General features: G+C 37.0%; 2 protein-coding genes across 2 annotated transcripts; both read right to left on the bottom strand.

Moving 5' to 3' along the window:
* Positions 1–1,607: 1,607 nt before the first annotated feature.
* LOC141712280 (uncharacterized) lies at positions 1,608–7,024 on the bottom strand. Its single transcript, XM_074515153.1, has 3 exons — positions 4,762–7,024; positions 3,929–4,228; positions 1,608–2,034 (listed from the first exon to the last, which is right to left on the bottom strand). The coding sequence occupies exon 1, from the start codon at positions 6,865–6,867 to the stop codon at positions 5,332–5,334; it is 1,536 nt and encodes a 511-aa protein (XP_074371254.1). The 5' UTR covers positions 6,868–7,024; the 3' UTR covers positions 1,608–2,034; positions 3,929–4,228; positions 4,762–5,331.
* On the bottom strand, positions 6,963–9,082 carry LOC141714214 (uncharacterized). Its single transcript, XM_074517745.1, has 2 exons — positions 8,878–9,082; positions 6,963–8,376 (listed from the first exon to the last, which is right to left on the bottom strand). Exons 1-2 carry the CDS (start codon positions 9,072–9,074, stop codon positions 6,963–6,965), a joined length of 1,611 nt encoding a protein of 536 aa, XP_074373846.1. The 5' UTR covers positions 9,075–9,082.
* Between the last annotated feature and the right edge of the window lie 3,686 nt (positions 9,083–12,768).

The raw sequence follows: 12,768 nt of genomic DNA, 5'->3' as shown, positions 1-12,768 counted from the left end.
TCTAAACTCAGAATTAAGATGCTGTTTAAGATGAGTAATACCCTGAGAATCAGTTCCTGTAAGAATAATATCATCAACATAGACGGATGCCAAGCAAATTAAACTACCAGTATGTCTGATAAACAGACTATAGTCATTTTTGGACTGGACAAAGCCTTGAGCTTTAAGAGTAAATAAAAGCTTTGTAAACCATTCACGAGAGGATTGCTTAAGCCCGTAAATTGATTTTCGCAGTCTACAAACTTTGTTATCAGGGTTTGGAACACCCTCAAGGACCTTCATGAACACTTCTTCAACTAAGTCACCATGTAAGAATGTGTTATTCACATCTAGTTGATATAATGGCCAATGTTTACTAGCAGCAACAACAATTAGACATCGAATAGTAGACATCTTAACAACTGGAGAAAATGTTTCTTCGTAATCAATCCCGTAACGCTGATTAAAACCTTTGGCAACCAATCGAGCTTTGCAACGCTCTAAAGAACCATCAGACTTAAGCTTAACTTTAAAAACCCATTTGGATCCAATTGCTTTCTTACCTTTGGGAAGATCAACTAGTTCCCAAGTGTTGTTGGTATTTAGAGCTGAAATCTCTTTGGACATGGCCTCTACCCAAAGGGGATGAACACTGGCTTCGGCATAACTAGAAGGCTCATGAATATCACACATTTTGGTTATCAAACACTTCTGTAGTCTAGGTAAACTATCATACTGAACAAGATTACACCAATGTGGGATTGAATCAGCTTGGACAAACGTATTGCAAACAAAATCATTTAAGTAAGATGGTTTCTTAGATATCCTAGTGGACTGTCTGATTGGCATAGAAACATCGAGTTCACTAAGATCAATTAAAGTAGAATCCTCATCAAAAGTACTGGAGCCAGGAGAATTCTCAACAATATTGTCAAAAGAATTGGGAGGTTGGGAAATAGAATGATTAGCATGAATGTCAAGAGAATCAAAGAAATTATCATATGAATCAGTTCGAAAAGATGTCATGGCAGGCAAATATATGTCAGAAGAAAAAGAATCATTTGTAGGTTGAAAATGGTATGGAAAATGTTTCTCATGAAACACAGCATCACGAGAAATAACAATCTTCTTTGTGTTTAAGTCAAGGACTTTATACCCTTTTGTATTTACTGGATATCCAATAAACACACCAGGTATGGCTCTCTGATCAAATTTGGTACGGTGAACAATATTTATAGAAATGAAACATAGACACCCGAAAACTTTAAGATCACTAATATCAGGAGGTGTGTTGTAAAGCTTAAAATATGGAGTATAATTATTAATACTTCTTAAGGGCATACGATTTACCAGAAATATGGCACAGAGAACACACTCCCCCCAGTAGGTCATAGGCAATCGAGACTGAAAAGATAAAGCACGAGCTGTCTCAAGCAGGTGACGGTGTTTGCGCTCCACCACCCCGTTTTGCTGCGGAGTATAGCTACAACTTCTTTGTTGAACTATTCCATTTTGCTGACAAAACAATTGCAAATCTCCTTCACAAAATTCTTTTGCATTATCAGAATGAAAAGCTTTAATATTTGTCTTGAAATGTGTGGTGACATAAGCAGCAAAATTCTTCAAAATATTAACAACATTTGACTTGTGTTTAATAAGATGAACCCAGGTGAATCGACTAAAATCATCCACTATTGTTAAAAACTGATTACAACCAGATGGAGTCTTAATTTGATAGGGACCCCATATATCTAAATGAAGCAATTCAAACACAGACAATGTTTTAATACTAGAGTGAGGAAATGAAAGCCTTGATTGCTTTGAAGCTGGACATATCTGACAGATGACTTCCTTTTGAGCAGTAACTCCATCACATTCAGGATTGACAAGCTTTAGTTGAGAGAATGGAATGTGGCCTAAACGTAGATGCCATAACTTTGTTTCATCAACAGTAGAACAGCATACACTATGGGATTGATATTCAGGAATGCTGACATTGTAGAGACCTCCTTGTTGCTTACCAAGAAGCTTCAGAGGCAACTTCTATGAAAGGTCCTGAATGAAACAGTTAACATGATCAAAAATTATACTGCAATTTAAATCTTTGCACAAAGTTTGAATGGAGATGAGATTAAATTTGAATTCTGGAACATGTAGAACATTATGTAAGACTATGCCCTGAGTCAAAACAATATCTCCAGTGTGCCAAATCTGTATCTTCCTACCATCTGGTACAGTGATATGCTCTGTAATTAGTAAACATCTCCAGTTTAGAACAAATATGGTCTGTGGCACCACTGTCTGGGATCCAGTCCACAAATGCACTAGATGATAAACAGAAGGTACCTGCTAGTAGAGCATGAGATGAATGGTTAACTGGATCATTATTAGCACCAGAAATCTGTTGTTTCTGCAAAAGTCCCATCAACTGATTGTATTGACTAACAGTTATGGGACAATTCTGATCAGCAGTAGTGTGACTTGAATCATCACTCTGTGCAGCAACATTAGCTACCACTTTTCTGTCTTTAAAACCTTTAAAATTTGATGGATAACCATGTAGTTTAAAACACCTGTCATTGCTATGACCAACAATTTTGCAATGAGTGCAATAGTACTGAGAGTTAGGTTTCTTCACAAAATTTCCTGCAGGTTTAGGATAGTTAAATCCATTTTGAGTGTTGACACCAGCTGCTTTAATATTCTTTCCACCATTGAATCTTCTGCTGTCAGAATAAAAGGCTAGAGAATCAGATTGATTGTTGATCTGAGCAATCTCTTTATGTCTCTCCTCCTGTGCAAACAATCTGTATGCACTAGTAACATTTGGCATAGGAACTTGCATCAGAATATTAGCTCTCACTACAGAGTAATCATTATTTAGCTTCATCATAAACTGAATCATCCTTTGAGTCTCCTGCATCTGATGTACTCTTTGTTCCAAATGGCAAGTGCATTTCAGGCATGTACATTGAGGCAAAGGATTTGCATCACTCATAGCATCCCACACAGACTTCATTTTAGTAAAAAACTCAGAAATCTTATCAGCTCCTTGAGTTAACGCATTTAATTGTTGTTCTAAAGCATATACTTGAGTCATTGAAGTATAGCCAAATCTCTCATTGAGATCATTCCAGATTTCGCGAGCAGTCTTAAGAAATAACACGCTTTTAGCTATGTTATCATCGAGATTGAATATGAGCCATGAACAGACTAAATCATTGCAGCGTTCCCAAGCTTTGAATTCAATAGATGTGACTTCAGGTTTATCAATAGATCCATCAACAAACGCAAGCTTATTCTTTGCTGATAACGACAGTAACATGAATCTCTTCCAATTATTAAATCCATTTCCATTAAATTTTACCGAAACAAGTTGAGATGAGTTCGAGTCTAATGGATGAATGAAATAAACACTAGAAGGATCTTGATTAGGACTCTTAACACGATTATTCTCAGTCATGATGAATCGAAGAGAAATACAAGTAGTTCAATCGCAAAAAAAAATCAATTATCCAGAATTGCAACTCGATAAACAATATCAAAGATCAATTTGACCTAAAACTGTTAACAGATCTAATCGCAGAAAACGCACAAGAAATGAAGCTCATAGTTGAAGAGATAACACCTTTCGTATTTCATGATTTGAGATCGAGAATTGCTTTGAAATTCAGAGAGATTGTAGAGAGATTCCAGAAATCAACGTCTTCAAATAGAAAAATGTAGATCAAATACGTAATCGCTGTAAAATCTGCTCCGATACCATATTGAACTTGAAACTTTTTGATTAATGGAGATGAAGCCTTAGTAACAGAGAGAAGAACCTGTTTTTTTATTTAACTGACTTTCATATTGTAGAATTACACACACACCAAAAATGAATACACTGCTATTGTTTTTATATTAAGAAAAAATAACTAACTAGCATCTGTAACTAACTCTATACTACCTGTTGCTAGCTGGCAAAAATGGATGGCTGAGAAGCTGTCCTTGATGACTGAAGAAGAGGCACTACTTCATGCTGAGGTGGCATTGAAGTAGTGACTCCAACATCAATCAACTCTGACTGAAGAAGAGGCACTACTTCATGCTGAGGTGGCATTGAAGTAGTGACTCCAACATCAATCAACTCTGAACCGTAAAACTCATAAAGTTACAATTCTTGAGAATCTGTAAGAAAACCATCCTTGCCTGTCACCGAACATTATCAACTGGAATCAGCTAGTCTTTTGAAGTATACCACATAATCCTGAAAAAAAATAGTAAGAGTTTAAGCAAGTACGGCATGATCTTGTGACATCTAAAACCACGCTAATAAAAATGAGTTATGACATCTAAAACATAGGTGTCAAAGGTCAAAACCAAATGATCCTGGATGAATGGTTTAAGCTTGAGGTTATCCTGAAACAAGTCGCATGCAGGTTACATTTCTTTAGATTATCACTGTGCATCAGGGTGTAGCTCTAATTCATCTCATGTATAGGTGATCTTATTTGGAAGGCTTCATACTCATTGCATTTGTACTGGAACTTTGCTGAGTCATGACTCACAAGATATCCAACAATATAGAAAGTAACATGCTACAGATGCCTACGTGCAATAGAAGTATGTACCCCAGACTAACTTCAGTTAAGATGTCTCTTTTCCCTAGCATATTTAATGCAAGAAAAGGTACTCAATGTCTATATATTTAGTAAACAGGTTTTGCATCAAAATTTACAATATTTTGCAATGTCGGCACTAGCATCAGAAGATTTCTAAAACAAGTAAGAAAATACTCACGTTTATAAGAGCCGAAATATAGAGCTTTGAGAAAGATAGATATTCCTCTGTGTGCTCTTGAATACTTGTGATATTGGCACCTTCAGTACTAATCACTTTGTCAACTACCTTTTTGACGATGGTATTGTGAACTTCCTTCTTCATTTGACCTTCCTTCCAAATGGGCTTCAGGATCTCCTTAACTAGCTTTACAAGTGCATTTTTAAATAGCCACATCGACTTTTCATCTTGTTTACTCTCTCCAGCCTCACACCGCTCATCAGCACCTACTGATTGAATAGTTTCTTCCTCTTTCTCACATTGCTTGCCTTTTCTATTGTTCCCACTGAATTTTTCCACCATTACAGTTTTCTGATTTGGTTCTGTATATCCAACAGGTTCCTGTTGTTTCAATATCACAGCAGAACTCTCCAGATATTCCATTTTTAACTTTTTGAGAATTTCATTGGATTTAACATGCACCCCATTTTCAGATAGGTATGCTTGAAGTTTAGTCAACCTGAGGGCCTGGTCAGCAGTTATACTATTTTGACATACCCACGTCTCTAGTATCTTAAGAGCTTCCTCAAATCAGTTCTGCATCTGATTTACCAAAGCTGATAACTTATATTTCACTGACTCGTCTAAGATTATGTTAAATCCATTCAAGGGGTTTGGAGAGAGTGCATGAGAAATTTGACTTGATCCCATCATACTTGGTGGTGGAAAAATGAAGCCACCAGGTTCTGAACCTTGGGCCTCAATTTGATTCTCTTTTGTGTAAATTATCTTTTTGGAGGCCAAAAGATGACCAGTGTCTTTCTCTACACCTTCTCTACCATGGAGCATGTGAGTAGGACGGTATTCATCTTTCCCAACAACCTTGTCCTGCCCACTAATAGCCATCTTAACTAAATTATTCTGGCTTGGCTTCTCTACATCTACAGGATCATGACAATGCCTGCCACCCCAGCCGGAGGCCTCTGTATTATCCAGGAAACATGCTGAATCATCACATTTTGGATTCCATGAATTCTTCTTGTCTTCCCCCTGATTCAGGGACTTCTTTCCATCATTTAGTTTTACTGAATCAGATACTTCATTGGTGTTACTGCCTGCGCCATTAAAATCATTCCGCAAAGGAGACGACCTGTTTGCATCTCTTACAGTAACCTTCTTGTTCCACTCGGAACTAGAATTTTGAATACCCTTCTGCACAAAACTATGGGATATATTACCATCATTACACTCTTTGACATCTACACGAATACGAGGATCCCTGTTGCCAGTGGCCCTGTCACCCTTTCTAGTGGACTTTGGTCCATCTAAGGAACAACTTTCACCACCCCAAGTTGGACCATTCCATGACTTTGTAATGTCCTGCACAGAACTATGAGCCATAATTTCTTTACTCTTTTCAACATCTGTAAAAACATGAGGATCCTTGTTGCCATTTTCTCTGCCACTCCTTCCACTGGCTCTCTGTCTGTCCAAGGGACAACCTCCATCTCCCCAAGTTGGACCATTCAGTGATTTTGTCGTGTCCTTCTGCACAAAATTATGAGCTATATTACCATCTATTAAATCTTGAGGATAGATACTGCCTCTAGATCTGCCATCCCACGTTCTGCTCTGAGGACCATGAGAATTTGAGTTCAGATTAGAACTGTCAGGCCAGGCTGGCCAATTTTCCCGGCTAGCGGCGTCCTTTGGTCTTTCTGACACACTTGCAACTCTGTCCCATGTTGAACCATTTTCTGACTTTTTCACGTTTTCTCCCCACACAGAGAGCTTTGCACTCATTCTATCTAAGGACCAACCGTTATCCCATGTGGAACCATTCCATGATTCTGTCTTGTCTTTCCCTCTGCCTGTGGGCTTTTCTCCGTCAACTGGCTTATTTAAATCCATAAGCTTATCTCGCTCAGACAACTTCTTATTCGACCCAGAATCATTTCTTTTGCCACTTTTTCTCACAGAATTGCGGAATGATAAATTTTGAGAACAAATGTTGCCTTTAGAGCTGCCATCCCACCTTTTGCTCTGAGTATCATGAGAATTTGAGTTCCAGATATATTTATCAGGTTTGCCAAGCCAGCCAGTGTTATCCTTTGGTTTTTCTGCCATGCCTGCTAATTTGTCCCATGCTGAACATTTTTCTGATTTAATCTCGTCTTCTTCCCTCCCAGAGAGTTTTGTTTCATGCTGAAAACTTTTCTGATTTAATCTTGTCTTCTCCCCTCCGGGATAATCAGGAGAACTTGAGTTCCAAATGTAATTGTCAGATTTGTGGTATCTTTTGGTTTCTCTAACTCGCTTGCAAATTTGTCCCATGCTGAACACTTTTCTGACTTAATCTCGTCTTCTCCCCTCCCAGAGAGTTTGGTTTCATGCTGAAAACTTTTATGATTTAATCTTGTCTTCTCCCCTCCCGGATAATCAGGAGAACTTGAGTTCCAAATGTAATTGTCAGATTTGCCTGGCCACTTACCCCAGCCAGTGGTATCTTTTGGTTTCTCTAACTCGCTTGCAAATTTGTCCCATGCTGAACATTTTTCTGACTTAATCTCGTCTTCTCCCCTCCCAGAGAGCTTGGTTTCATGCTGAAAACTTTTCTGATTTAATCTTGTCTTTTCCCCTCCTGGATAATCATGAGAACTTGAGTTCCAAATATGATTGTCAGGTTTGCCTGGCCACTTACCCCAGCTAGTGGTATCCTTTGGTTTCTCTAACTCGCTTGCATATTTGTCCCATGCTGAACACTTTTCTGACTTAATCTCGTCTTCTCCCCTCCGAAAGAGTTTGGTTTCATGCTGATAACTTTTCTGATTTAAACACTTTTCTGACATAATCTCGTGTTTTCCCCTCCCAGAGAGTTTGGTTTCATGCTGAAAACTTTTCTGATTTAATCTTGTCTTTTCCCCTCCTGGGTAATCATGAGAACTTGAGTTCCAAATATGATTGTCAGGTTTGCCTGGCCACTTACCCCAGCCAGTGGTTTCCTTTGGTTTCTCTAACTCGCTTGCATATTTGTCCCATGCTGAACACTTTTCTGACTTAATCTCGTTTTCTCCCCTCCTAGAGAGCTCCGCCTTTGGTCTATCCAAGGAACAAACATCATCCCCTTTCTTGGTCTTTGCAGCATCTAAACCTGTAGTGACCCTGCCAACATCATGGGAGAACCTACAATCATTTTGATAGCATCTTTCACTGGAAAAAAACTTGCAATGACCTATATCATTTTGAATTACTAAGGGCTCCACATTCTGATCATAGTCTATCCTTTTATTTCGTCTGTCATATTCTTCACCAGAAGACCTGTGATGGGAATATCTGCACGAATCTTCACTAAAAGACTTTCCCTCAAGTGATTTATCTGTGAGCTCATTCCTTGGGTGGTCTCTGTGCCTGTTGTTGAGATATCCATGATGAAGAAACTTACATCGAGAGCCTCTAGAACATTTTCCAGCAGCAAAATCTCGACATCGCCGAGATGTCTTCTCCGAGACACTTCTGTTTTCAAATAATATGCCTGATGCTTGTCTGAGACCATTGCACGGGCTCCTGCTCCGGCTTTTACTGTATTCTCTTTGTCTGCTTCTGCTCCTATCCCTCTTCCAGATCTTGTTTTGACCCCTTTTTATTAAAATACATATATCAGAAGCAATGGTGATTAAACTAAAACCGGAACAGTAAATTACCAAGGAAAGATGAGCAAAACTTTTAAGATAAAATTGTGTGTCCTGTTTGTTAATTAAATATATGTATCTGTATGTTTGTGTGTACTCGCGTGTCTGAGTTGATAAAACTGAAAAAAAGAAATAACCTAAATCTAGTAACATCACTCCCTTTGATGTTTATCAATCAAGTAACTGTAAAAATAGAAGTTAAAATCAGTACTCGTAGACCTTTTTTTTTTGCTAAACACTTGTAGACCCCTTTGGTGTTATTCATCATGCAACTGTAAAAATAGAAGGAATAGATTGTTGAAATCGGTACTTTTAGACATCGTCTTCCAACAAAAGAATAAATTTCTAAACTAAATACCTCTATCGATGATGTTTTTTCGCAGTGATTGAAATATGACATGTAAAGATCAACCCAACAAACTAGCCCAACAGAATGTGCAGGTCTTACCTCTGTTCATCAAAAGTTTTATTTGAAACTTTATGCGCTTCTCTGTCTATGGTATCATCATTTTGCATATCTTTATTTTCTTGAAAGCATTCCCAAGATGGCCATCCAGAATTATCTTTACACTTTGATGAATTAAAGGTATCATAATCAGGCCACTTGCGGGAATGACCATTACGAGAGCTTGAATTCTCTTTCATTACATGCCAAGAATGTAATAACCCCAATTTTTGGAAAATTTTGAAACCCTTATGAATAGTGTTTTTGCTGAATGAGGAAACTTTTCATGCCACACTATGTAGGGGTTCTGTTATGGATATTCTGAGATTTTATTAGTACTCTATATGGTATATAAGTGTATATAAAGATCGTCAGAATCCAATTCCGAACACTTTGATTTTTCCCGGAAATCCACTAGATACGGAAAGAATTGAGTGTAAGGTAACATGATTAAAAGGATTTAAATTCAAGGATTATAAGAGAGGATCATAAAAGGAATATAATGTATTGAGAAAGGTTAAGGGAACCCAAGTAATAAGATCCCGGGTATGATCCCTCAAACGATAAACGAGAACGAAAGTTAAGCGAACCGTATAACAGATCAGCGGTCATTAGCCAAGTAATTAAGAGCTAATCAAAGAGGTTAGTGATGATGATGTCACCACACCAACAAGAAGATGACAAGTGTGGGAAGATGACATAGGAGGATGACATAAGCATGACATAAGGGGAAGGAGATGTGGTTGATTTAAAACCACACAAAGTCAAGGTTAGAAAGGTAATTAACCAAAAACAAAACAAAAGCAACCAAGGCAAATCAAAACAAATCACAAAACACTTCTTTTCTTCATCTTGCTCTCGGCCCCTTTTCTTAAAAAATGAAGATCCAAGCTCCACCACTTACTATTTAGCAAGGTATTTATCTAAGCTTCCCCATGGATAGTTACATACTTTCTATAAGTTTAAGCTTCTAATTCCAAGCCAATCTTTTTTTATAAATCAAGGAAGAAGATGGTGAATAGTACTTTCTTGAAATTAATTTTTGTGTTCTTGATTTCTTTGAAAGAGCAAGCTTGTAGGAGGTTAGATTAAGGCTTCCATGGGCATTTCAAGGACCTTTCATGGATTAAAAGCTTCAAGGAAGGTATAACTCTTCATGATCTTAATCTTAAGATTTGTTGTTTAGATTTCCTAATGTTTAGAAGATGGGTTAGTGTAATGGATGTGTAATCATGTTTAAAGCTTGTTATGAGTAGTTTAGTTGGTGAGAGGCATGATTATTGTGTGTTTAGAGATTGGTTGATTTTGTGATATTTTTGGAGTTGGAAATCTTGGTTATTAGTCAATGAACTTAAGTAAACTCTTAGTTCATAATTGAGAAATAAGTATGAATTGGTAATATTGATTTGTTGGGGCTGTTGTAGTGTAGTTTGGATGGAGTTTTGATTGGGTTGTGAATTGGGGTTGAAGTGTGGTGAATTGGAGTGTTATAAATTTGGGAAATCGCGTAAACATAGCCGTCGTAATGTCCGATTTACTTTAGACTGCTTTTGTTCATAACATTAGGACCCGAGAACCCCCTGCTAGGTTTTGACCATTGACATGATTAGATAGTACATGTTACGAGCTTCGTTTTGATATGTGGTTCGTTTGATTCCGATGTACGGTTTAGGAGAAACGACCGTTTTAAGTAACGGCGTTTCGCAAACGAAACATTTCCCCTCGCCTTACGTTGAAACCTTGGTTAAAGACCTTAAAGGACTAATTGGAGTATGAAACAATTGTGTTAAGTGGATTAGGCAGTTGGTAAGGTACTCGCGAAAGAATTGCCTTAAAACTCGTAATGGGTAATTTATTAAAAATGGTGGAGCCGAGGGTACTCGAGTGACTTAAGAGATTAGTAAGCGCAAAACGAGCGTTAGAGTCTAAGTTGGTTAAAGTATAGATTTACAAGTGACTTTGGTTTAATTCCAACTTACTTGTTGTTTATAGGTTACCAGACTCGTCCCGAGCCATTTGTAACCCCCAGTCGCTCAGGCAAGTTTTCTACCCGTTATACTGTTGTTGTGATGTATATATGTATATGCATTATCTTGTGATAGATGCATGATTGTTATTAGCAATTCTTGCGATATATTGTAGCATGTGATATGGTACCTATGCATGCATGTTTCGTATTCTTGCCATATATATCTGTTGGTTCAGTTGATAATACCTATGCTAGAGAATAGCGGTAATTTGCATATACCCTTAGTATAGGGATCCAAAGGTGAAAACATTTTCAAAAAAAAACCGGGAGTCGAGGATCCCGAGTAGATTTTGTATATATATATATATATATTTATATATATATGGTTATAGTTTTCAAAACTATTAATCGAATAAGGTTATTCGATAACTTTATTTTATTAATGAATACTATTTCGAATATTCATTCGAGGGCTTATGACTCAGTTTATATTATTTAATGATTATTAATTGGATATTCATTTGAGGATGTATGACTCCTTTATTTTATTTAATGAATATTGTTTATAATATTCATTCGAGGTATTATGACTCCGCTTATTATTTATTAATATTCTTTATTTTATTAAAGAATAATGTTTGACAATCAAACTTACTTTTGATATTCAAATAAAGATATTACTTTCGTATAAGTATATCTTTGATTATTCACTATTCATTTCAAGTGTAAGTTTTCCAACTTCTATCTCAATTATTCTTTATGGGAATATTATTTAAATAATAATATTCAGATATTTCTTTTATATTGAGACTGATTTACTTTATTAAATCAACATTATTCCAAACACTCTTTAAAGTGTTTTCGAGTCGTTAAAATGACTTTCAAAAATTAGAGCGGATCCCAAAACTCATTTTTTTATATATTTAAGATCTTCCTTTTTAAAAGGGGATTTAAATACTCGCTCAAAACCTGAGGGATCCGGCTCTGTGGTGTGTTTTATATTCGCAACAAGGTTGCTGTCTTGATAAAAGAATTTTTTTGATTACTTACCCAACATTCGGGAAGTAAAATTCTTGGAACAAGTTAATCCATTAACAGGCATCGCCTGGGAAATATCGGTAAGTTTTCCTTTCCAACTAGATACGACTTCTTGATGGAGCCGTATCAACAAGTTCTACTTGGGGAAAGTGGGGACGAGCTTTACGTTTCAGAGTCATGGATTTCATCTGAACTAGGAGTGGCGTAAGTGGTCGAGTAGCGCCGGCCCAGCCTTATTATATTGGCCCAAATGGCCTGGAAGTTCCGCTAAGGTGGTCCATTTCTTAGGAGTTCAGTGTTCGGTTGACAAGTAAATCCGGCAGGTTCTCCTCTACATGTAGAAAATGGTGGGGTTGCACTACTACGACTGATCATCGTAAGTGGTCTTCCTAGCGCGGCAAACTCCCGTAATGAGTTCATCATCCAATTGGATATTTCTGCAACACTGCCCAGAGCACTTCGATAGAAAGGCTACGGTTGGGCGATTGTTGAGTGTTGGCAGGGTCAAGTTTTCAAAATAATGTTTGCATCAAATGAAGTATCTCGTAACTTCATTTTATTTTGATGATATTTTAAAGATTTAATCTATTCAAATCTGGTCTTGTAGTCTCATCTAGGTGATGAACTTTTGAAACTAATTATAACTTGAACAGTGGTAGTTCAAGTAGTATTTGGAAAAGATATAAGTATATTGGAGTATCTTGTAACTTCATCTTTTAAACTTATATCTAGTAAATGATCATCTTATGCATGACAAAGATTTTCAGAAAAACGTTGAGACAAGGTTAGATATATGAGATCACCTTGCAACGATATTTTTATACAGTTATACACTGGAACTCTGTGTGTATTATGCATGGAAGAGGACTTCCAAGATTTTGAAAAGT

This window comes from Apium graveolens, chromosome 3, assembly GCF_009905375.1.
Source record: "Apium graveolens cultivar Ventura chromosome 3, ASM990537v1, whole genome shotgun sequence".
Classification (NCBI taxonomy): Eukaryota; Viridiplantae; Streptophyta; class Magnoliopsida; order Apiales; family Apiaceae; genus Apium; species Apium graveolens.
The sequence above is the reverse complement of the archived record's forward strand: the minus strand, read 5'-3'. Positions and strand labels throughout refer to the sequence as shown.

What these genes read in the sequence shown, in the direction of transcription:
- LOC141712280 (XM_074515153.1), bottom strand. Translation starts at nt 6,867, where the DNA reads ATGGCAGAAAAACCAAAGGATAACACTGGCTGGCTTGGCAAACCTGAT.
- LOC141714214 (XM_074517745.1), bottom strand. Translation starts at nt 9,074, where the DNA reads ATGAAAGAGAATTCAAGCTCTCGTAATGGTCATTCCCGCAAGTGGCCT. An exon ending in AAAACTTTTGATGAACAGAG is followed by an intron (nt 8,377 to 8,877) that starts GTAAGACCTGCA and finishes TTTAATAAAAAG; the next exon opens with GGGTCAAAACAAGATCTGGA.